Source organism: Oreochromis niloticus, linkage group LG7 (genome assembly GCF_001858045.2).
Source record: "Oreochromis niloticus isolate F11D_XX linkage group LG7, O_niloticus_UMD_NMBU, whole genome shotgun sequence".
Classification (NCBI taxonomy): Eukaryota; Metazoa; Chordata; class Actinopteri; order Cichliformes; family Cichlidae; genus Oreochromis; species Oreochromis niloticus.
In genome coordinates, this window is record NC_031972.2 from 19,820,325 (window position 1) to 19,845,892 (window position 25,568).

The following is a 25,568-nucleotide window of genomic DNA, read 5'->3' on the forward strand; positions in this document are numbered from 1 at the left end:
TGAGAAGCCGGTGGACTTGGGGTCTAGGGAGAAACAAATGTCAGAATAAAAAATCTCGATAGTTTCCTCTGACAGAAATGAGAAATGAAGAGCAACCCAAAAAATAGGAAGAGATTATACAGGAGAAAGACAACAGAAAAAAAGTACAGGCAAACATATTTTTGTCATTCCTGTTTCATACACTACTGAAGTATACATCCATAATTTCATAATTACATTTTTTTATTGTTATTTTAAGATTATGTGTGTTTCTTCGAGGGGAAAATGTAGGAAAAAGTTTCCTGACAACCTTTCGAGACAAATTACATTTATTTCAAGGAGACTGTGGCTCTAAGCACTTCTGTTTGACCTAGCATTTATTCTTTATTCTCTAACATTTATTCTCCCTTGGGATCTAAAAAAGAAACAGATAAAGACTTCTAAACCATGAAATATGCATGCAAGCAGTTAACCTTAAACATGGTATCACAGCTTCTCCTCAGTCATGACAGATCAAAGCCTATATACCAGCTTCCCCGCCCTTCTTGTTTGTTTGCTGACTATGAGGACCAAACACTGGCATGAATGCCACAGCTAATGGAGCTCACTCAGGCTACTATGCATCGGGTCACTTTAACCTCTGGGGTCCAGTATAGTGGTAGACTTGAAAGAACCGGATATACAGAATAGAACTTTTTCTTTCCTGCACTGATTATCAGTGCATATTTCTTCTTAACAAATGCATACAATATTGCCACTTACACTGAAGTTGCAGTTCTTTTTTTCTTTTTTTACCCCCTTAGGCTACCTTTAGGTCAACTGCATTTTGGCTGCCTTCTGGGCACCTGGGATCTCAGCAAGAAGCTCTAACAGTTGTATATAGTTGTATATATTAAATTTTCATGACGTGGTTTAGGTCAACCATTTGTATAATGTTATTTAATTAGTTTGCTTTATTTATGTTTTTATGATTAAAAATTGTGTTTTGGAACATCTAACCAGAGCACTCTCTTCGAGAAAGATGATGTCTTATCTATGGGACACTAGAGCTCAGATCAAATAAAAACCTGTGATAGATTAGGAACTGATTTGTGGGACAGCAGTTCCCGCAACCAGTACCCCACTTTCCTTTAATTTGTCACACAGCTGTGTGTAAACAATGAACGACAGCATCATGTTTGGTTCTCTTTTAATTTTAGGTTAAAAGTACATTTGTTGCATAATCGATATTAATGTTTAATATCAGTTATGTAGCAACTGACACTGCTGCATAATTGACATTGCTTTTGTCATTACATTTTTATAAGTATTGGATCACTAAATAGGCTAACAACCAGACAGAAGAGCTTAAACATACGGTGACCATTGTTCTTCATTATTACTGTTTACTGTGTCAGAAGAAAGTTACACAAAAGTAGGAATTATCTAGCACAGGCTAATACTGCATGGTATTGTTTTGTTTTAATATAAAGGACCAAATAATTATTCAAACATGTAACAGACATGCTTTTTTTTTTTAAAGCTGCACATTATGAACATAATTCTTTGCATCTGCTTCTTGGCATGAACCTAGAGCACAAATAAGGATCTGTTAGGGGGTGTAATGGTGTCTAGAAATTTAAAAACAACACCTAAATGTAAATGCATGGGCGTAAACCAAAATGCATGTATGGCTCTATCTCTTCTATCTATTGCATCAGGTTGTAGTATGATGACGTGATGGCCACATTTCCCCGTGGCATAAAAATAATAATAGTATATTCAACTTAGTTTAATCACAGATGTTTAGAAATAAATACTTTAAATACATAAAGACATATTAGTCTGTTACTGGTTCCATTTAAAACCAAAACTACACCCCAAATCTATTTTTTTAATCAAAATCTGTGTAAATACTTAAATAACTTGTCACTTTAACCTCACTTTTCTTCATTTCCCTCTTCTGTTTTTGCCCTCTCATTGGCATGTATGATGCGCATCGACTGGGAGCCACTGGATTACTCAATAAAGTAACACCCTGGCCAAGGAGCTTAAAGATATTGTGTCCAGTGCACTTCATTATTGCTGTTTACTGTGTCAGACAAAGTATAAAGTTACAAATATATATCCAAGGCTAACAGAGGGGTGATGCTGCATGGCGTTAGTTTTTTTTTTATGTGAAACACCAAATAGTATTTCAGATATCTAAAATAAAGCTGTGTCTGAAACAAACATTTTGAACATAATCCTTTGTGTGTAATTTATCAAGGGTGTGTATCTGCTTGGTGGCTTGAAGCTAGGACACATAAGGCTCTTTTTGAGGATGTGGTGGTTTCTAGAAAGCGTAGTTATATTCAGCTCAGTTTAACCACAAATGTTTTGAAACAAATACATATGACTCAAAGATAGTATTTTGTTCTCTAGCAACCTGCAGTGCCTCTGCTACTGGTTGCATTTAAAATCAAAATCAGTGTAAATACTTCTGCCTGCTCACTTTAACCTCCATCTTCTTCATCTCCCTCTTCCTCTGCTTTTGCCTCCTCATTGGCATGTATGATGAGCATCGACTGGGAGCACCACATCACCATTATTCATGGACAGAGCACACCTCAGAGCCAGACTGACAGATCAAAAGATGATGATGATAGGTGGGGGTACTGGTAGTTGGGGTGATGAATGGCCACATCATTTGGAGTTGGCTGTACTGTAAGTTTGGGGACAGAGCTGTTTTCACAGTTTTCCTTGAGGGATTTCTTTTTCAGCCACTGTTGATGCCTACAGACAGTGAAATCATTAGAGGCTGCATATATTGAAGGCCTAAGATGTGTCAAAAGCATTGTGGAACACACAAGCACATTTTATATATCATAATACCTACATATATATATGTGTATATATATATATATATATATATATATATATATGTATATATATAAAACACCCAGCACGCCCCTGCGGGCGGTTTATCCTTCAAGCTCGGGTCCTCTACCAGAGGCCTGGGAGCTTGAGGGTCCTGCGCAGTATCTTAGCTGTTCCCAGGACTGCGCTCTTCTGGACAGAGATCTCCGATGTTGTTCCCGGGATCTGCTGGAGCCACTCGCCTATATATATATATATATATATATATATATATATATGTGTATATAACATAAATGCTACGGCAAGTAGGAGTCAGGACGCCAGGTCAGGGGGGAGATATCATCACCCCCACCCGAGATTGGGTACACAGCCCCAAGTGCGATAGGAGAAGGATTGTTGAGTGCGAGAGGAACTGACCTGAAAAACAGGATCATGGCCAAGCTTGAAACCTCGATCCCCCGTAGCCGGTTACCAAGATTACGTGAAATACCCTCAGAAGGTCTGCTAGATGATGTTAATGCAGCACTACGGATGATACCTACAACCACGATTACCGACACTAACAAGCTGATCTACAATACGGCAGCAGTGATCAGTGAGATGCTTGGCTATAAGTTGAACAGCCACAAGGGGAAGTACCCTCCATGGAGAAGGAGGCTCGAGGGCAAGATCAAAGTAGCACGGAGGGAGGTTAGCCAACTAACGGAGTTGCAGAAAGGTGCGACAAAGAAGGTGCATAAGAAATACAGCAAGCTGTCCATACCTGAGGCCTTGGAAACTGCCAAGCAAAGACTCACAGCCTTGGCCAGCCGCTTGAGGAGGTACACCAGAGAGATAGAAGGCAGGAGAATAAACCAGCTGTTCGCCACAGAACCAGCAAAGGTGTACTCTCAGTGGCAAGGGAACAATAAGAGAACAGCACCACCAAGGCTGGAGACGGAGCAATACTGGAAGAGCATATGGGAGAAGGACGCAACCCATAACGGCAATGCTCAGTGGCTAGTGGATCTGAGGGCAGACCATAGCGACCTCCCTGAACAGGGTCCAGTAACCATCACAGTGGCAGATATCCAAGAAAGGGTCTCCAGTATGAAGAGTTGGTGAGCACCAGGGCCCGACATGGTTCACGCCTACTGGCTGAAGAAGCTGACTGCACTCCACGAGCGTCTGGCAGCACAAATGAACCAGCTGCTAGTTAACGAGAGACACCCGGAATGGCTAACCGAAGGTCGGACGGTCCTGATCCCCAAGGACCCCAAGAAGGGACCGGTCCCATCCAACTACCGACCAATTACCTGCCTCAGTACTACATGGAAGCTCCTGTGAGGCATCATATCGACTAAGATGAACAGGCACATGGGTTAATACATGAGCGGGGCACAAAAAGGGATTGGCAAGAATACCAGAGGCACAAAACACCAGCTACTGGTAGACAGAACAGTCAGCCGAGACTGCAAGACCAGACTGACCAACCTGTGCTCTGCCTGGATTGATTACAAGAAGGCCTATGACTCAGTGCCCCACAGCTGGATACTGGAATGCCTAGAATTGTATAAGATCAACAGGACCCTAAGAGCCTTCATCAGGAACTCAATGGGGATGTGGCGTACAACACTAGAGGCCAACTCCAAGCCCATAGCACAAGTCACCATCAAGTGCGGGATCTACCAAGGAGATGCTCTGTCTCCACTGCTGTTCTGCATAGGCCTGAACCCCCTCAGTGAGATCATTAACAAGACTGGCTACGGATACCGACTACGGAACGGAGCAGTTGTCAGCCACCTCCTGTACATGGATGACATCAAGCTGTATGCCAAGAGTGAACGAGACATCGATTCACTGATCCACACTACCAGGATATACAGCAATGACATCGGGATGTCATTCGGACTGGAGAAGTGTAGTCGGATAGTAACAAAGAGAGGGAAGGTAGTCAGAACTGAGGGGATTGAACTACCAGAAGGCAACATTGCAGACATAGAGGACAGTTACAAGTACCTGGGGATCCCGCAGGCGAATGGGAACCATGAAGAGGCCGCTAGGAAAGCTGCAACCACCAAGTACCTGCAGAGGGTCAGGCAAGTCCTGAGGAGTCAGCTGAACGGTAAGAGCAAGATCCAGGCCATCAACACCTACGCCCTGCCCGTGATCAGGTACCCTGCTGGGGTAATAGGCTGGCCAAAGGAGGAGATAGAAGCCACTGACATAAAGACAAGAAAGCTCCTGACCATGCATGGAGGATTTCACCCCAAGTCCAGCACCCTGAGGCTGTACGCTAAGCGGAAGGAAGGGGGCCGGGGACTGGTGAGTGTCAGCACCACAGTCCAGGATGAGACAAGAAACATCCACGAATACATCACGAAGATGGCCCCAACTGACCGAGTGCTCAGTGAATACCTCAGGCAGCAGAAACCCAAGAAAGAGGAGGAAGGTGAGGAACCATCATGGAAGGACAGGCCCCTGCACGGTATGTACCACCGGCAGATAGAGAAGATGGCTGATATCCAGAAATCCTACCAGTGGCTGGACAAAGCTGGACTGAAAGACAGCACAGAGGCACTAATCATGGCAGCACAGGAACAAGCTCTGAGTACAAGATCCATAGAGGCTGGGGTCTATCACACCAGGCAAGACCCCAGGTGCAGGCTGTGTAAAGATGCCCCAGAGACAATCCAGCACATAACAGCAGGGTGCAAGACGCTAGCAGGCAAGGCATACATGGAACGCCATAACCAAGTGGCCGGCATAGTGTACAGGAACATCTGTGCCGAGTATAACCTGGAAGTCCCGAGGTCAAAATGGGAGATACCCCCAAGGGTGATGGAGAATGACCGAGCTAAGATCCTGTGGGACTTCCAGATACAGACGGACAAAATGGTGGTGGCTAACCAACCGGACATAGTGGTGGTAGACAAACAGAAGAAGACGGCTGTAGTGATCGATGTAGCGGTTCCGAATGACAGCAATATCAGGAAGAAGGAACACGAGAAGCTGGAGAAATACCAAGGGCTCAGAGAAGAGCTCGAGAGGTGAAGGTAACAGTGGTCCCCGTGGTAATCGGAGCACTAGGTGCGGTGACTCCCAAGCTAGGCGAGTGGCTCCAGCAGATCCCGGGAACAACATCGGAGATCTCTGTCCAGAAGAGCGCAGTCCTAGGAACAGCTAAGATACTGCGCAGGACCCTCAAGCTCCCAGGCCTCTGGTAGAGGACCCGAGCTTGAAGGATAAACCGCCTGCAGGGGCGAGATGGGTGTTATATATATACATACACTGTAAAATGTAATTCTAGATGTTTGTTATTTCAACATATTATTCTATATCAGTTTGACGATAGATGACTGAAGTTGTTGTTATAACATAGAATTACAAGTTAAAAACGTCCCAATTACACCAAAAAAAGCAAACTTGAAAACTCATGTCCAGCTAAATCAGCAACTTATGTGAACTTGACAATGTGGGTAAGTTGAGCACAGCAGGATTCAAAACTGCCTCACGTGACTGCTACCGAGGTGCATCATGGGGAATTGGCGGTTAACAACATGCTCACTTTACTTGGACGTTTTCTAATCGTCTTCTTTGGAATATGCTTTCAAGGTGAGTAACATTGGTTATAACTATAAGGAAAGAGAGCTGCAAAAGTTGGAACATGTTTTGAATTTATGGCATGATGTGTGTTTTTCTCTTTTACCGAAATGTTTGCTTTAGCTAATGTAACTTTAGCGGACAAGGTCCAGCTTGTGTGTGATGACCAAACTTGACCTAAAAAACTGACACATGGCCTTTTTATGGGTTTAATGTGGCACTGACCGAATCACAAGTATTGTGCCGCTAGCTTTAAGGTTGTGCACTCAACCACTGTTGCGATATTAGCAAGCTTATTTCATATTGTCTCTGTGCTTGTAAATTTCTTTCAAGTTCACAGGCTGTTGTATTTTGGTGGAAGTTCATTTTGGCAATATTTCCAATAACTGACTGGGTTCAAAAAGAACTTTTTGGCAGGACTCGGATGCTTGTTGTCATCTGTTTACCCCTATGTAATCACTTAAGTTGTTATGAACTGCTGCATGCTAAGCTGCAAGAGTGCACTGAGGACTGAGACAAAATATGGTCTACAAACCAGCATTATATTAGTTTTTATCAGATAGTCCTCCAGTGTGTTTATTTTTTGCTTTAATTCTATTGTGCAGTTATTTGTTACCCTGAAATGCTTTATGCTTAACAACAGCTCACTATTTTGACTTATTTTTGAACTCTTGTGATCAGTATGACTAGATTGTGTGAGTTTCCATACTAAAAGAGCTGTAGTGATAAAATAATTGGCATCAGAGACACTGATTTTTGGCATGGTATACTGCAGAAGTTTTTTTTTTTTTGCATAATTTACCTTTTAATTAAACTGCATTCTCTGTATTGTAACAAAACTAACATTGTTTATATGTCAGAAAATTAGCAAACATGAATAAATGGCAAAAACAATATAATTATAACATATATTTTTATTTTACTTATTTTAGGTCTGTGAAGCCAAACTTGATGCTGGGGATTTATTTTTGTCAGTGGAGTCAAATGGTAAGTTACAATTTGTGCATTTTGTGATACTGGAAACACCTCAGATTATATTGTAACTTAATAGCTCTGTAGAACAAATGATATAAAGATTGTAGTGTCAGGGTACTTCTTAAGAAGTAATATGGCACTATTGATGATCACATGCAGGTGGCATAAACTAAATATTCAGATGTGCTACCAACAAATGATTCATTAACAAAAGCAATGGAGCAGACTGTTTAGGTTCTTGTGGTTGTAATAACATCCATAACTGCAGGTTTGTCATTAATTTATTTTCACAGGTCTAGATGATCACATCTGACTTTGTCATTTAAATGAGGTGGACTTGCAAACTTTGCGCTCTTTTGGGTAAATTGCTGTCCACTACATATACACAGAATCTGCACAGTATTTCAGATCTAAAAAGGGAGTATGTAATGGACTTGCTGGCTTTAATGTAAAAAGCCTGTTGTGTAACTTTAATGAGGCAGTTGGACTAAAACAGTATTGCTCATCAAGGTAAACATCTGAGGAATAAGGAAACTGTTACTTGCCCTTTTACTCAGTGTTCTTTTAATCGCACGTTTACTAAAGTTTTACATCACATAAGTCATTTTCACAATCATTCTACTTTAAAAGATTTCAAGACAGAGCTTATTGTTCTCTGAACTTCCTTGTTTGCTGAACGGCAAAGTGCATCTTTTTGTTTGTTTGCTTTTGTGTGTTTGTGTTTTCTCTAATGGGCCTCAGATGACTGTTTGCTTAAATTTGGGTCTCAAAGAATCTTTTTTTTATTCTGCCTGTACTCTCCACCCCTCTTCTTCTATTGCTCAGGTTGAAGCAGAATTTGCCCGTCTTACATCTGTTGACCTGAAAGGGTTCCTTTTTGCTGTGCTTGACCATTATGGAGAGGTTCGTGGAGCTGTACAAAATCAAGAGCGGCATAGGAGGGCTAACTAGGCTCATAAGATGCTTCGGAGATGATGTAAGTGTTCAACTGCGAAATCTAATCCTTTGTTTAAGTTTTAGGTTATCCAGTTCAACTGATGAACTCATTGAAAGAAAGCTGATAAGTAAAGTCTGTCATCATATTTCACAACTGGACATTTAGTGTGGTAACTTTTACAGAATCTGTGTATATTGGTGGTAGGTTGGATATCATATTCTACTTGAATGTCCTGATAAGCCTGATTCAAAATCTCCAATGATAATCATATATTGATGGAATTATGTATCAAAAAGCTGTGAATTTGGAGCTGTCTACATGCTTCATAAACACTGTTTAAAAGTGTTTTTGTTTTCTTTTTGACTTCTTTGACCAGAGCCCTACACAAAGGAAGAGGACAGAGGACCTCATTTTCTAAAGGAAGATCCCTCACACACTTTCAAGACTGTGAAGGTTAGCATTGTTTCTTTTAGTAAATTTAATAATGACAGCACCACAGTGGATTTTAAATGAAACATGTGTACTTTTTCCTCACCAAATGTATTATTACAAGATCTTTGACACTGGATTTGGTCTGGGTTTCAGAGAAACTAACTGGCAAGCTAGCATTGATATTATTAGTGTCTTGTGTTTATTCATGTCTTCACCAGGGTCTTTGACATTTCGCTGCTGTACTGTTCACTTCAGCTTTACGTTTGATTTCTCACATTGTATATTGTAATGGCAGAGATATTAGGATATTTAAGGGGCTGCAGTGGCTGCTACAGCTGTGGGGGCAATACTTTGGTGAAATGTCCTGGACCCTGGAAAAGAGACTGTGTAGACTGGGTAAGCAATTAAAGGTTACTGGCCGAGAGTCATTGGGCAGCCGGGTAAAGGTGGATGTTGATATTCAGTGCCAATTATGCAACCTGTTCAGCCATGTCTATATGCTCTTTTTTCATGCTGTTAATATAGGGGGAAAAATAAACTTTAATCAATAAACTGATTAAAGAAGCATTGTCTATGGAGCCATAATCTGATCCTGTAGTGTAGCTGCAGTTTGCACATTTCATGTATTCTCAGCCAGATTTGGTTTAGAGCACAGCCAATATTTAGCATAAGTAGATTTAAATTCACACACTGGTGATGGCAAGCTACATTGTAGCCACAGCCGCCCTGGGGCGCACTGACAGAGGCGAGGCTGCCGGACACTGGCACCACCGGGCCCTCTGACCACCACCAGTAGGCAACAGGTGAAGTGTCTTGCCCAAGGACACAACGACTGAAACTGTCGGAGCCGGGACTCGAACCGGCAACCTTCCAATTATAAGACGAACTGTCAACTCTTGAGCCACGATTCAGTCATCCACCCATGTGTGAATGACTGAATGTGTAAAGCGCTTTGGAGTCCTTAGGGGACTAGTAAAGCGCTATACAAATACAGGCCATTTACCATTTAAATTGAAAATTTTGTTTGAATTCTGCAATTGAAGACATGCTCAGTTATTTATGAACATGGTCTTTGTTTAAAGCAAGAAATGGATTTGTAACATGGGCGTGCATATCTCATTCTGAAAAAAACTTTAACAACTAATAAGTGTTACCCAAAGCCAATCACCATCATCCAAAGCATCAGTATGGCTCTTCTTTGGAAAGACATGAATTCTTAAGCACAAGGGATATTGTGTAATTGTAATCGTGTAATTTTATTTATTTTTTTGTCTTTGAACCCTTTTATAGCCGACAGGTATTGAAGACACGTTTTCTAAGAGGATGAAAGTTGGCATTGCGATGGTGAAAGAAGAAGACATCATCGATGTGGTGGTCGTCCTTGAGGCGGCAGTAATCCTGTCTAATCTGAGGGATGTCTCAAGTGCCATTTCCATGCTGATGGGCCTTCTTTTTGCCCTCAACATAGACCATCCAAAGGAACTTAAGGACATCTTTGAAGTCATTCAGAACATCCTAATGAACATTGGTGGAAGGCAGTGCATCTCACCAGTGCATGGTCTAAGAAACAGACTCTTGCAGAAAGCCATGCAGAACTGTAATTGTATGCTCACAGCATACAATTGCCTTAGTGTTAAGGACAGTTTTTATTTTACTGTTTGTTTTTTTATTCTTGCAAGTTCTCATTCTCACTTTTGTATGTCACTAAATGACTACACTTTACATTTCAGATTAGACAATTACTCATTTGTTCATGGTTTAAGAAACTTATGTGAACAACAATATAATGCTGGACTTTGCAGATGCTTATCTCATGCAAGTCAGTAGTTTTTCCTTTGTTTTGCAATTGAGCAGACTCAAACTAATGTTTCTGAAATATTCATATTATCAAATGTTTCAGAAGCATGCACTCATTTTCAGAGATATTGGTTCTGTGGAATTTGTTGCAATTGTAAACGAAGACAAATATAAGAGTTTGATGTCTTACTTGTTATAAACTGATCTTTACTGTCACTTATCAAAGGTTTTGTACTATTTTAATATTTCAAGTTTTATGCTAACAGGTGTGACTGAGCACAATGAAGTTTAAAAATTTTGTAAATGTAAAGAATAACTTTTCTAAAATAGCAAGTGTCCCGTTGATACATTACATTAATGCAGACTTTATGTTGTTACTTCACAAGAATCACTACTGCTCCTAGAGTATTGGTCAGAATTTAATCTTCACCCAAACTGGGCTCAAGACCAAGTTCAAATTTATTGTTTCACAGGGAGCAACCTTTGAGTTTTGATGGATTGTTAGCCTGATGAGCTACGTCACTGATTTTTCTGTTTCTCAGATGACTAAGATGGCACAATAAATGGTGAATGTTGGGTGCTCATGAGTAATTGTCTTGTCATGTTCTTAAAACAAACTTTCTGTATGAAATGATCAGATAGACTTTAATGGAATCTGTGGGGTTTTATTTTTTTTCTGTAAACAACAGAAAATTAATTTAAAGGAATGTAGGTATTTAAACCTGAGATCTAAGATAAACCTAACAGGTAGTTTTGCTGAAATGGATGTTAGAAAGCTAAAAAAACAAAACAAAACTTAAGATGTTTAATACACATTTTTCTTTACATCCAGTCAATCAACTCTGATAATTAAAATGAAACTGATTTACAAGTTCACTCAGCTACCTTAAGGAGCTCAGTTAATTAATAAACTTAAATCAACTTAGCTAACAGATTATGTTAGTTAAGCTAAAATAGATTCCTAAGTTAAAAGAACTACTAAAGTATTTGAATTAACTAAAAAACCCAAGTCAACTGAACTAGGACAAGAGTTTAAACAATAGATTATTTTAATTTAGCTGAAAGGGTTTTCCCAAGTAAAAATGACAATTAAAGGAGTTGAACTGACTAACAAATCTCAGTCAACTAAACTAAGATGAAAGTTTAGACAACATGTGATTTTTCATTAAGATAACAATTGGTTGTGTTATAAGAACAAACTCTATTTCTTGACTTAACTTAAAATTTTAAGGCAGCCCTTTACCTCATATTTTTAAGTTGAAACAACAAGTTATATTTTACAGTGTACATATATATATATATGTGTGTGTGTGTGTGTGTGTGTGCGTGTGTGTGTGTGTGTGTGCGCGTGTTTATCTAATGTCTCAGTTTCAACCTTTTTGTGTGCTTCGGATGCAATAAGAGGAAAATAGTCTTAACTCGTAATGTTTTCTGTTCTCTTTTTCTTTTTTTGTTGTTGTTGTAAATGAGCCAGGACATCTGAACAAGTCATAGAAATTGTTTGTCCTTTCTATTGTTAAATTCAATCTGTAAAGAAAAAAAAACTGCTCTTTCTGTTCTCCCTGCTTTCCCCACAACCAGTTGTTTTGGAGTCATTCATCAGGAAGAGTGAAACTGAGCCATCAGGGGAAGCGCTGGCAGGATCCCTGTAGAGATGAGGCAATATTGAATTGATGGAATCATTTAAAGTCCAGGAAAAAAAAAACCCCAAAACAAAACACAGCCCCACCAAAAACCCCCCTAAAAAACTAAAACTGACTAGATGTCTTTTCTTTTCTTTTCTTGATACAGTGTCAACACAGGCACACAGCCTAGTGTCACATGTATATCAGACATTAATCCCCCATCTTTCCTGAAAAACAAAACAGAAAGCAAGCTACATTTGTTTTGCTTATTTGTATCCGTGCATATCTCTTTAAAATATCTTGAGCATCTGTCACAGTTTTACTGCCTTTTGACATGGCTGCCATTTTCACTTTGCATCTCTTTTTCATAGCCATTGACCCAAACACCGAGTCAGTCGAGGATTTGATGCAGAGATTCCAGGACAGTTTCCGTGTTCCCAACACGCCAACAGACATGTCTCACTACCAGCATGTCATGCACAGCTCATCAACAGGCCGCCGGAGGGTCCCGAGCCACACCAGAGGTAGGACACAAAGTCATTAAAAAATTTGCAGTTTTTGTTAAAAGAATATTACAGACACCACAAGCAAGAGGATTTGCATGTTCTTTTTCATTTTACGCAATATACTGGACAGTATGTGTTAATCCTTGGCACTTGATACTAACAGTTTCAGACCTATAATAATGATAATGATAATGAGTGGGTGATAATTTATTAATGTCATGTTTATTGTTTATCAATAACAATACACAGGACAGTTTATTACCAGTGCATTCCATCTGTAGTCCTCTGGGTAATTTCCAGTCCAAATAATCAATATATTAGTATATTAGTAGTCATTAATCATTTATCTGTGACAGTGCATACACAATCATAAAGTTTGTCCACAGAAAATTATGCAGAATAACTAGACTATCCAGTTTTGATTTCAGTTCATTATTCAGCATTCACATCTTGTGGTGTTTTCATTGCTTCAGCATAATCATCATAGAGGTCACATGCACAATGCATTTAACCTACAGTATCAGGCTTTCATTTATCCACTACAGTGCATAAACATACCATCACTTGTTTATGCATTGTTAGAATCACTTGGATTACGTTCTGCAGTAGCATGTTTAAATATTGAGTATATAGTCTTAACCTCATCAACTATCATTTCTGTCAGTTTATAATTTGTTTGGCTTTATTTCATCAAATATAATTAGGAAGAACAAGTTCACTCCAGTATTCATCAGAAATTTACCCGAAATAAATAGGGCTTGTTATCAGAAAGAAGAATTTGAAAAAAGTTCTTAGAAGCAAAATAAGGTAGTCTAGTGCAGTGTTTCCCAACCTCTGTGCTGCGGCACACAGGTGTGCCGTGAAAAAATGATCAGGTGTGCTGTGGAAGATTATCTGGTTCCACCTGATTAGTACTCTAAGCTAGCGGTCCCCAACCTTTTTTGCGCCACAGACCGGTTTATGTCCAACAATATTTTCACGAACCGGCCTTTAAGGTGTCGCGGATAAATACAACAAAAATAAAACCAGTACCAGTACCAAAAAAAGAAGTTTTATTCATAACACACGGGAAAAGACCCAGGGAAACGGAGTTAACGATAAAAACGAAAAAAAAAAAAAATAACGATAAAAAAACCATAAAAACCATAAATTTCACACCTGAGCTTCAACTCTTGTGGCCCAGTACCGAATGACCGGTCTATGGGCCGGGGATTGGGGACCGATGCTCTAAGCGACACTGCATGAGTAACGGGCAGAACAATTACATTCTCTTCCACTAGAGGGCAGTACAACTACCTGCTCTAATTAAATGTGTTGCCAACTGCCAGTAAAACAGAAGAAGACGAAGAAGAAATTACATAATAGTCATGCTGTGAGTGAGACAACGCAGCGCGTAAATTGATAAATATTTTAAAAGAAAAAGTAGTTAGGGCCTTCATCTGGGTCCTGCTGAAAATTCCAACCCAGATGAAGGTCCTAGCATGAGTAGTGATCAGAAGAAAGCAAAAAAGGTATACTGGGGACAAACTGAACCAATTCCACTATGTCTGGTGCACGGGGAAAAATTATCAATATGCTTTTTCTGACATTTTTGTTTGGTGGTGTGCTGTGGCTCCCAAAGGTTGGGAAACACTGGTCTAGCGTATACCCTAGACAGTTATCACCATAAAGTTAGCATCTAATGTACTACATGCATTTCCTTTGCTGTTATGCATTACTTACGTAGTAGATATAAGCTTTCAATTCACATGGTTGAGGTTTATATTCTTAGTAAAGAACACTTTAGTTTTTTTTCTCCTCTCTAATATAGGTAAAGGTTAAGTTTGCCATTAAATCCATGTAGCCTCAACAGAGTGAAGGACGTCATTGAGAGGTGTCCTCTCTGGGGTCAATAGTAAGAGTCTCCTTTGAGAGCATATAATTAGAGGTGAAACAGTGTCCCAAGTGTAGAAGTATGGGCCACTATTGCAAACATGATAATAGGAGAAGCACTTACTATGAGCAGTTAAAGGGGAAAAGTTATTGGTCATACCTATTGGTTAATGCTGCGTAAGGGAAATTAATTAATTACATCGGATTTAATGAGAAGCACCAAGGAAAGTAGATTGCGGGTTGACAGATGCTTTTCTATTTTCTATTTCTTAGCTTGGTAGAACTTTTTATTTGTACTTGGAATATTTAGAATTTTTATTAATTCTCTTTTCTACAGTGTGTATTTGCATATGCCTTCTCACACACACATACTTTATTTTCTTCTTTATTATCACCTATTAATACGTTTGGCAGTGGAACATGAACATGAACACTGGGGTGTATCTCTCGCAACAATACAAGAATCCATATGCAAATCTAACTAAGTGGGACAGACAGGTAGAGCACGATACAGCCCAAGTATAGTTGATGAGAAGTGACAAGAGCTGGTTAAACTGAGCTTGTGGAAATAATGTCACTGACATAAATGACATGACCACACAGGTTGATTGTTATCTGCCACGAAATATGGGTGGTTACAATAAAGACAAAAAAGTATTTTTTTGCTTTGTTTTTTACTTGAAGGGATTTGTGTATCACTGCAATTCTTAAAAGAAACATTGAGGCACACTCCCAAGTCAGAATAATCATATGTCCAAAAGCATTTTAAATTTATGGACTATAGGCTCATTTTATCCTTAAGATATATTTGGAGCCCGGAGCCTGAGCCCTGTGTCACTACACAAAAAAAAGAGCACACGATTTCACTGGGGGTTTTTTGTTGCCCCCCCCCCCGAACTGTTAGATAAGATACTGCAGTCATTATAGTCAGTTTCTATACCATACTGATGATTTGTAACATGAGAATCAGGAAGTTAAAATGCTAATAGGGAGAACACAGGCAGCTGACGAGTCTGCAGAATAGGAAAGCTCTTGTCCTCAGTGTCTGAGTGGGAGGAAAAACAGTAGGTACTGTAAGAATATGATGCATGGGGCATCAACATCCAGCAGCACACACAACAATTTCCAGCAATTGCACACATTTTTTACTGGAACCTGAGAGATGGAGGGGAAAGCATGCCACTAATGGTCAGTCATTAGGGTGAATTGTAGATTTTTGCCTGAATCTGTATTGGGGTTGGAACAAGACCAAATACGAAGTGTTGTGGGCACACGAGTTGCACGAGTGCAGGATTGTCCGGTGAATATGGCTATAGCTGACTAATCAAAGTCCTCTGGTTAACTTGCTTCAGATTAATATTACAAAAAAACTGTAAGTGAATGTGTGGAAAACTACAGTAGCAGTTGTGTCAGCTCAGCTAAACCCTGCAGCTGTTCATCTACTCTTCTCCTGGCATCCACAAGTCTGCATATTGAAATTGTGCTTTGTGGCAACATTTCTTGCTTCCCTGTCAGCACATATTGGCCTAGTTTCTTGTAGCACCATCTCATACCTGGCCTTAGATTTTTTTTTTTTTCATGCATAAATTTTCCTGTTACACAGTCATCGCTACTTCCGTTAATAGAAATGTATTACAGATAATAATAACTAATATCAAGAAAAAAGAATACAGTTCTGCACAATGAAAACAGTTATATGATGCAAACTGCACTTTGATTGCTCAAACCATCATCATTTTAGTCAGATTTCAGACAAATGTAATTGCATCCAAAACTTTGATGTGGATAAGTTTTTTTTTCACTTCTCTTTAATTTAAATGTTACTTGCTCTTGTGGTGATGGCAGAAAATTATGATGAGCAAAACGTGTTTAGCTTGCAGCTATCTAAACCGTCTTTTTTTTTAGAATGTTATATGGTAAGTGGAGCCTATTGCAGATAGTACATTGATCTATCTTGTACTTTAAATCTGTCTAAGAGCATCTTTGCCAAACTCCTGTTTTCTTCTCCATGTTTCACACAGATACAAGTCAGCAATAGTATTACACACAATGACCTCAATGCTTGCATTGTGCAAGCTATTAAGACTTCTGAGTTTGGAGAAGTGTTGCTATGAAGAAAGGTTAATTATCTGATACACCCAAATGATCTCTTTTTTCACCTGAGAAAATTTATTGCATGCACTAGCCATTGTACTACTAAGACATGCTGGATATGCTTTACGAACACTGGATCTAATGACCTGGAATTGAAGTGCTGCGAGCTGCTGCCCTTCCCTCCAAAGAGAGACTTCTGGTGTGTATTGTGAAGGAAACCTTGTGTGACCGGGTCAACTCATGCAGAATGAACAGAGTCAGATGTCTTACGCAGACACGTTTAATGAATCGCGGCAGTTGCGAATAACGCACAGCAACACAAGGTGACACATGGAAAGCCACGCTCCATTTTGGAAGCCAGTCTGATAACAGAGCCCATTTATACATAAACAAACCCTTGATATATATTGCACGTTCCTCTTCATGCATCTCTCTCTGAATACAAGACATTATGTACATAGCAGGTCTATAAGGAAGAGCAGACATGCTAACCACGCATGCTCTTTTTTCAGTAGCTTGGAAAGGAGTCGCTCTGGAGATACTTGGTGTCTCCAGACAGACTGATAGACACTGAGCTGTTTGTTTGTTTGTTTTTTACCAGTGTTGTGCCACCATTTGGTGAAGTCATCTAGGCACCTCTTCAAAAGGACCTTTGCCCCAATTAATTGAAGGGCAAACCTACCAAAGGAAAAATTCTTCCAAAGGTATAAAGAGACAGGTGAACTATATTGCTTTAACAGACAGCTCACCAGGTTTGAAGCCTTCTCTTGAACGTGATGGAACTAGTGGACACTTGTGCTGTAGTGCTCAAAATATCAAAAATAGACAAACCAACAACAAAAAAAGGCACAAGCCATCTTTATTTCAAGAAATATATATATGAGAATAGCATCTCAGACATTCCTTAGTACTCTTTTCAAAGCCTGTATGTAGGTCTACAGGGTGACACTTTTGTTTGTAAGAACTAGAACTGGTGTATGTAAACTTCATTGCTCTGATGTAGACAGCATTCCGAAAACATTTTGAAGTCACAACGCATTGTGGTTTCGTCAAATATTAAGATTTGTCCTTAAAAACTTCCTCCCTTATTTGCATGCACCGCGGCGCATTCTATTCCCCACTGTGGTGTTAATGCATTTCCGTGTGCTGGCTAGAAGCGGTGTGGTGTTTTGATGTGTCACAACGAATACTTTGGCTCATTACGAAGAGGATAACCTTATGGTTATTATCTAGGTTTTCTTCTGTTTAATTGATGCTTTGAAGTAGCACATGAAAGTAGTTCTGTGCTGTCGCGTGCGTGCGTGTGTGCGTGTGTGTGTGTGTGTGTGTGTGTGTGTGATAGGGAGAAAGACAGAGAGAGTTTGTGTTCCATGGTTCTCGAGTTCATTCTGTGCTCAGCTCCACTTTCAGTAGTCTTCAATCTTCAGTGCAGACAAAACACAGTGATTACAGCTGTGGGTGTGCAGCCCCTAGGATTTCTCTACAGCACACCATACAGCTGATCTACTGCCAAGTCAAAACACTCTGTGTTTTCTGTGTGAAAGACCCAGTGAGAGACAACCTATATCACACAATTTTCTGTCAACACAACTGACCAAGTTCCTTTTTCTCTAAGTAATCCTCTATTCATACTGTAGGTGGTCATTTAAACACTGTCTATTAAAAAATTAGTACTTTTAAGTCTCATTAAGTTTTCAGATATTTTTTATGTCCTTCATTGTTTCTGAAAAGTTATTAGTAAGCTTTTCGGGTCCTTTTTTAAAGAGCTGTGCAAATGTAGAATATTATTTCAGATTAATGTCCAATATATTGATCAGAATCATCAAAGTAATTAGAAAAAGAGAGTTATTTTAGAAATTTTAGAAGTTTGCTACAAAATATCTTTGCTGGGGTAAGATGATATATTAAATGAAGTTCAGACTTATAGTTGATGATCAGCAAAGACCCTCTCTTTGTTTTTTCTGCTGTTTACAACAGGCCCTAACTTGGTTCAGATGCCTTACTGCCTTGTTTTAAGCTTCAGAGTTACTTACCATGAAGAGAAACTAATGATATTTGTTAAGCTGAATGTCTCTTGACTTTGCTGTTAGATGCTGGTTTAATGGGTTAATTTTAGTAATTCGGTTTAATGCCTAAAAATAAATGCTCGTAGTGAAAGTCTGTTGTACTTTGCTGTATTCATTAGAAACATAAAGTTCAGTGGAGAGTACAACAGTTTCATTCAGTTTAGAAGCAATTTTAAGAGTTTATTTAGCAAAGTGTTAATTGATATCGTTACTGAATGATCCGTTGAAGATCACTGATTTGACTGTGTATATTGTTCTGAATGTGTTTATCCACGTTTACTGGTGGCTGCCTGGGTGGTTAACTAGAAAACAAGGTCAAACCTGAGCTGAAGCGATAACCTGAGCGACCTTTCTCTTTAAGGAATGTGCCCTTGCGATTGTGGGTGTGATGTAGGTCCTGAAATGCTGCTCATATATTTACTGCTGCCCCTGTCTATTTTCAAATCCATTTTCTAACCAAATAAAGGCAGCCAAAGATCAAGCTGTTAAGTTTACTCATAGCAAATTCTAAAGTATTGTTTTCATAGCCCACCTTTTGCTATAATCTGTCAGTACCACTACTTAGTACTAACCAGTCTTTGATAGTTTGAATCAAAGAGTCTGGGGATATTCTTTGATGTTGCCTACAGCAGCAGCATCAATATTCAGGTTGCAGGTTGTTTTTGGATGTGAGCATTTTTTTATTATCTATGCTGGTATTTTATTGTTGAGAGAAAAGAAAAAACACGTAAGAGACTTTGTTCATATTCTTTAGCAAATCAAGGTTATGTATAATTTATAGACTCCACAAAAAATAAACCTCACATGCATAAAAAGTAGTAACAAAAACCGCCATGCTCAATTGACCAGTAGCTTTCTATTGCTGACTGTGAAAGTAACTTGCTCTGTCTTGTTTAAATGAAGGTGGAGAACCAAATAAAATTACACAAATGGATATCATAGGTTTTGAAACCACAGGCAGAGGTGGCAATAGTATAAGACATTCTGCACTCAAGTTGAAGTTCTGATACTTGTGTGAAAAAATACTCTGAGTCGACTTCTTTACTCAAGTGAAAGTGAAAAAGCACCAGTTCTGAAATGGACTTGGTGTAATAGTAACAACTCTTCTAGGAGCTATTTTTTGTGCAATGCCAACAGAACCGCCGCTGTCATATCAATAGGCTTTATTTCAAAATTCTAATTCTAATTAATTCACACAGCTCAAACATCTGTTTAACGGAACGGAAGCAGAGAAAAACAAATGGAATTTAAAATAATATGAGGAAAAGTACTTCTGTTTGCTTTTGCCTACATGGGTGACTTTGCCTCCACACCTACCCAGGAAAATTAATAGTCAAGGGTCAAGTGTGATTTGACGGGTTTGTTGTACAGCGGTCCCTCGTTTATTGCGGGAGTTACGTTCTAAAAATAACCTGCGATAGGTGAAATCCGCGAAGTAGCCAACTTTATTTTTTAAATGGCCTGCATTTGTATAGCGCTTTTCTAGTCCATAGGACCCCAAAGCGCTTTACACTACATTCAGTCATTCACCCAGTCACACACACATTCACACACTGGCGATAGCAAGCTACATTGTAGCCACAGCTGCCCTGGGGCGCACTGACAGAGGCGAGGCTGCCGTACACAGGCGCCACCGGGCCCTCTGACCACCACCAGTAGGCAAACATGGGGTTAGTATCTTGCCCAAGGATATTTGGCATGCAGCCAGGATGCAGCCTGGGATCGAACCACCGACCTTCTGATTAGTGGCTGACCTGCTCTGCCACCTGAGCTACAGCCACCCACAATTTTTACAATTTTACAATTTTACAAATTTTACAATTATTATAGATGTTTTAAGGCTGTGAAACCCCTCACTACACACTTTATACACTTTTCTCAGAGAGGCATGAACATTTTTACACTTTTCTCTCATGTTTAAACACTCTCAAAGTTCAAACCTTTGTAGAAAAATAAGTCCAGTATTATAGAATGAAACCAAAGGCACCCGCGGTTGCCTTTGATGGTGCAAAACGTTTCATTGACATTTTTGTGTTTGTTGGAGAAAACGTACAAACATACAGTACAGCACTTCAGAGTCACACTGCTAGCGATCGAAGATTTGGGTAAATTTGACAAGCTGAACGCACTCTGTACTGTACAGGAGACGCGGCACGAGATTGATTGACAATGGTCTACAGCCAATCAGGACGCAGAACACAATGCGCTGTATAAAAAAACCAAAACAAACCAAAAAAAAAAAACCATGCAAAATTGCACACAAAAAACAGCGAGGCTGCAAAAGGTGAACCGCGTTATAGCGAGGGACCACTGTAGTGGAGTAATGTGGGGAAAAGAGTCACTTTAAAAAAATCAGTCATTTCTAAAAAAAAAATAATAATTTCTCTGGTTGTGATTTGAAGCTTCAGTATGAGCTTCATGTAGAAACTGCAGATGACCTTTGCTGCTGCCTCACTGAGATTCATTTCTCTTTGTGGATTTAGCCAACTTAATTCAATAAGATATAAGCTACTTTTACATGAGCTACCATGGCTGATTTCCAACCCACAGACACCATAAAGCTAGTATGTAGGTAGAATTCAGTGAGTGAATGTAATGTAACTGTTAGCTGAAATGTAATTGTCTGCTCCCTTTTATGGAACCTAACATTGACCTTGAACACCACAGCCATCCACCACCAGTCCACATACGGTGATCAACATCACTGTTAACTTCACCACAGTCAGCTCTAAATTTCTATTCTAAAATGACTGTCTAAAAATAATCTCTCTTTTTCCTCTCCTGTCATCTGTTTCCTACATCCCTGAGTGGTTATCACTCATTCTTTTCTCTCCCTGGGAAGTAAAGCAACCGTGTACCTCTAGCTAGCTGAAACACTGTATGACAAACTGCACAGAAACAGTTTGTGTGTCTGTGATTTGTTGAGTAGTTAGAAATGCTACATTTGAAATCACCTGCCACTTTAAAAATGCTACTTCCTTTTTGCTCATTCCTCTTCTGTTGCTTCTTAGATGAAAGTGTTGCAACCAACCAAACACTGGCCACAGTTCCGGATCATTAAGCCCTGAGTGTAGTACTATAAATGATGCATAAATTATATTTTTTGCCTATTTCAGTTTGCTCTGTGTGATAAGCACCAATGATGGATACACCAGTATGATTGTTATTGTTATTGTTCCACTCATTTACTTTCAAACCAGTTTGAGGTGCACAGTGACATGAAAAAAATAACTCAATTCACATGCATTAAACCTAAAGTAACAAGCCTATTTTCAAAATATCAGGAGTAGAAAGTGGAGATATTTGTCTTAAAATGTGTGCAATTAAATTCAAAGTTGACAGAAAAATAAATACTAAAGTACAAATATCTGAAAATTCTACTTATGTAGAGTAACAAGTATTTGTTACTCTACATAAGTAGAATTTGTTACAAATCAGTAACTTTGTTTCATATCAGTAACTTTGTTACTTCCCACCTCTAATCAGCACTTACCTTCTTACTCACCTGCTTATTTTAGATTTGCTTTAAATCGGTATGTCAACAGGCCACATCATGAAATTATTGAAGATGCATTACTCTGACCTGTAATTTAACTTATTGTGAGTCACAAAGGAAGATTTTTTGTTGTTGTTTTTTTTTACATAACTAAATATAACTAAAGTAGCTAAATTGCTTGAAGAGATCAGCAAAATCACAAACATATAAAATACTGTGCATATGTCTTGAGCCACCCCTCCTTTCTTTATATTTTCCTTGTATTTTTACTTCCAAGGAAACAGAGTGAGCGTTCCGATCTCAGCATTATTCCAGCAGTTTGGGGACTTTTGGGGCTATTTTGCTGCTAAATGAGCACTTTCATGGAAGTTTGCATGAATATTTTTACCTAAAGGAAATGTCATATGTTTTCAATTTCTAATTAAAAAAATCTGAATAAAATTGCCCTTACCTTATGGAAGTATAAAACTGTCAAGATACCCCCCCAACAGCCACCACCACCATTGATGTGCTTTATATCCAGGTTACCAACTAAGAGCACTGGATTCTGGATCAGCTGTATGCTAAGTTTTAACTTATTATAAAAGTGTTAATTCTATCAAGGATGATTATAAAAACAACAAGAGGTATCCTAGGATAGCTACAGTGGCAAGCCAATAATGTTTTAACCTTAATGGCTGTGCTCTGCACTGTGTTGCTGGTAACAGATGAGGAATCACAATACAGCAAGCTGCCAAGGGCCTTCATCTAAAATTACCCAGCCCATAGCCCCAGCTCAAATCCCATCTCACCTTTTCCATAATAACACCTCTAAATTCCCTGACTGGTCTCCTTACAAATTACCGTTTGTTTATTAGCTTTAAATTGGCTGGTATGCTCTTGATGCTGGTTAGATACAATTAAAAAAAATATAGAGATGAGTGCACAAACACTGAACCGTTTGTGTGCAAGAGCCAAGTGGTACATTGTTAAGCCTCCCACCCTTTCAAGTCCTTTCTCTCCATTTTATCAGGTAGCAACTCATAAATTTAGGCTGTAAAATGTGTCAGTGGCACTTATAATGCAATGCCCTCTGTAATAACTTATCAGCAGGCCTGGGTTTTTTTTTGTGTGTGTAATTGGATTGTGTGTGTGTGTGTGTGTTTTTCAGTTCTTAGAGGTACAACCACCAGCAGCAGCAGAGTGGAGCAGTATTGATTGGGAATATTTTGAATGTGCTAACAGAACAGTGGGAGAATGACAGATACAAGAAAAATGAATGAGAGAAGCATCATCGCACCATCACTTTACCTGTGGGCATCCTTTACCAACATACAGTTTCTCCTTAAAAATAGACAGACTGGGACCAAAACCAAACAGCTTAAATCATAGATTGTACCATCTGGATTCCCTCCTATCTCTCTGATTTTCTAATTTATATAACTGAATCTCTTTTGCTTGGTGCTGTGTAGCTGGATGGAACACCTCAGGCCTTTCTTCCTGATCCTTGAACAATGAAGAACAGTCAGTTTTTTAAGTGAATGTAACCTATATCAAACTTGCAAGGGATTTCTATAACTGCTATAAACTATAACGTTTTTTTCCTCTTACATACATGTTTCTTTTAGTCTTTTCTTGTGAAACTAAATCAAATGACTGCAACTTCTTACATCTGCTTTTGCCTTTTGCATTATAAATGGCAGATTTACATACTTTCCCTTTTGTATGAATGTGGATGTCAGTTTATATTGAGTTTGAGCTGAAAATATTTAGTTTGCTGGTCTTGCAAAGTCTAACTGCTGAATACAGCTGTGTCTTAATGTGATTGCCAGTTGTTGAGCCATGTGTTGACTGGTTCTTCTGTCAGCTCAACTTACTCACAGGCACACTTCTTGTGCACAGAGCATCAATATCCACCTACAGAAAAGTGCAGTGTATACCTTACAGTACACACATAAGCAGTAAGTCAAGTCAATTTGTCTTGCTACCAAAGTCACAGGAATCTAACTGAAGCCAAATGCATCATACAATTGCAAAGTATAAATTAGAGTATTTGTTTACACACCTGTCACCATTCATCCTAGCTAATGCAAATCAGCTACAGTGCTGACATCTATTTATTCCCCTCTCACTTCTTCCCCTTTTTTTCTTTTCCTTTTAAACTAACACTGACAAGTGTACCCTGACCTATTAAAGGTCACTTCTCTCACAACTGGTGCTCCCTCACATTGAAAGAGTGAAGGACTGTCTTTATTGATCCGTGTCTGTATAATGGTATTCTAGAAAAGCAACACTTAACCTTTTAAATATTGTCAGTTAGGATTGCCACGTGATATAGTATACTGTTATTACATTTTAAATCTACCCTGCAAACATATAGAGCAGGTACATGCATTTATGTTGACGAACATTTGTCAAGTGGAAGAATATTTTAAAGTCATTGTTTGGCTACTCAACTAATGAGTTAGATTCCATACACTGTTCTCTTTAGCTTTCTTTACACTGTCATAGCTTTCTTGTAGTTTATGAGCAGACAGACCCAGTATCTATTCTTCCTCTTCGTTTGGGAAGCTCCCTTTCGGGTTTGCAACAACAAATCATCTTTGTCCATCTCACCCTATTGACAGCATCCTCATCTGTCACAACAACTCTCTGCACACATAAATCTTCTCTGTGATCTTCCTGTTTTCCTCCTCCCTGGCACCTCCATATCCAATAACCTTTGTCCGATATACCCACACTAACCCTCATCTGCATGAGTTCAAACCATTTCAACCTTGCCTCCCTAACTTTTTCTCCAAACTACTCAACTTGCGCTGTCCTTCTAATATATTTATTTCTAATCTTGTGCATTCTGGTCACTCCCAGTGAAAATCTGAACATCCTTAACTCTAGTTTTTAGATGTGTTAACTGTTATGTTATTTGCTGTACCCTTTGTTTATTAGGTTATTCTAATGTGTACCTGTAATGAAATAATAACGTGATAAAATCGCTAAAAATTAATCTCAAATACTTGTTTTGTCAAATCTTAATTTAAACTAGGAAAATTAGATGAAAATAAAAAAACTTTGCTTCATTAAGGTGCTGTTGTCGCAGGACAGAGCCAAAATGACTTCTCCTAGCTGTTCCAGTATTTTAAAAAAAATGTCACTTTTCATTTTGTCGAACCTCAGCGGCCAGCATGGATCTTTCTTCTAATTCTGAGTCTCTCTACTAGACATTTTAAAAGTACATGCACACATTTTATTCCTTTCGCCACCAACACTGGTGGCTTACAAGTATGCTTGAACTGCTTGTAGACTTAATAGATATGTTTTCCTTGCTTCCATTTCATTCCATAATAGTTCCATTTTCTCTGGAAAAAAAATCTAAGTTTATTATTTTACTTC

At 39.0% G+C, this 25,568-nt stretch overlaps 1 protein-coding gene across 3 annotated transcripts in view; it reads left to right on the top strand.

Annotated features, from left to right (window-relative positions):
* The window catches only part of astn2 (astrotactin 2), a 292,012-nt gene that overhangs the window by 111,091 nt on the left and 155,353 nt on the right, over positions 1–25,568 (top strand). For all 3 annotated transcript variants that reach the window (XM_025909010.1, XM_005459486.3, XM_003454979.4), the window contains exon 4: positions 12,537–12,689. In XM_025909010.1, the coding sequence (XP_025764795.1) occupies positions 12,537–12,689 (153 nt within the window). The remainder of the gene's footprint in view (positions 1–12,536; positions 12,690–25,568) is intronic.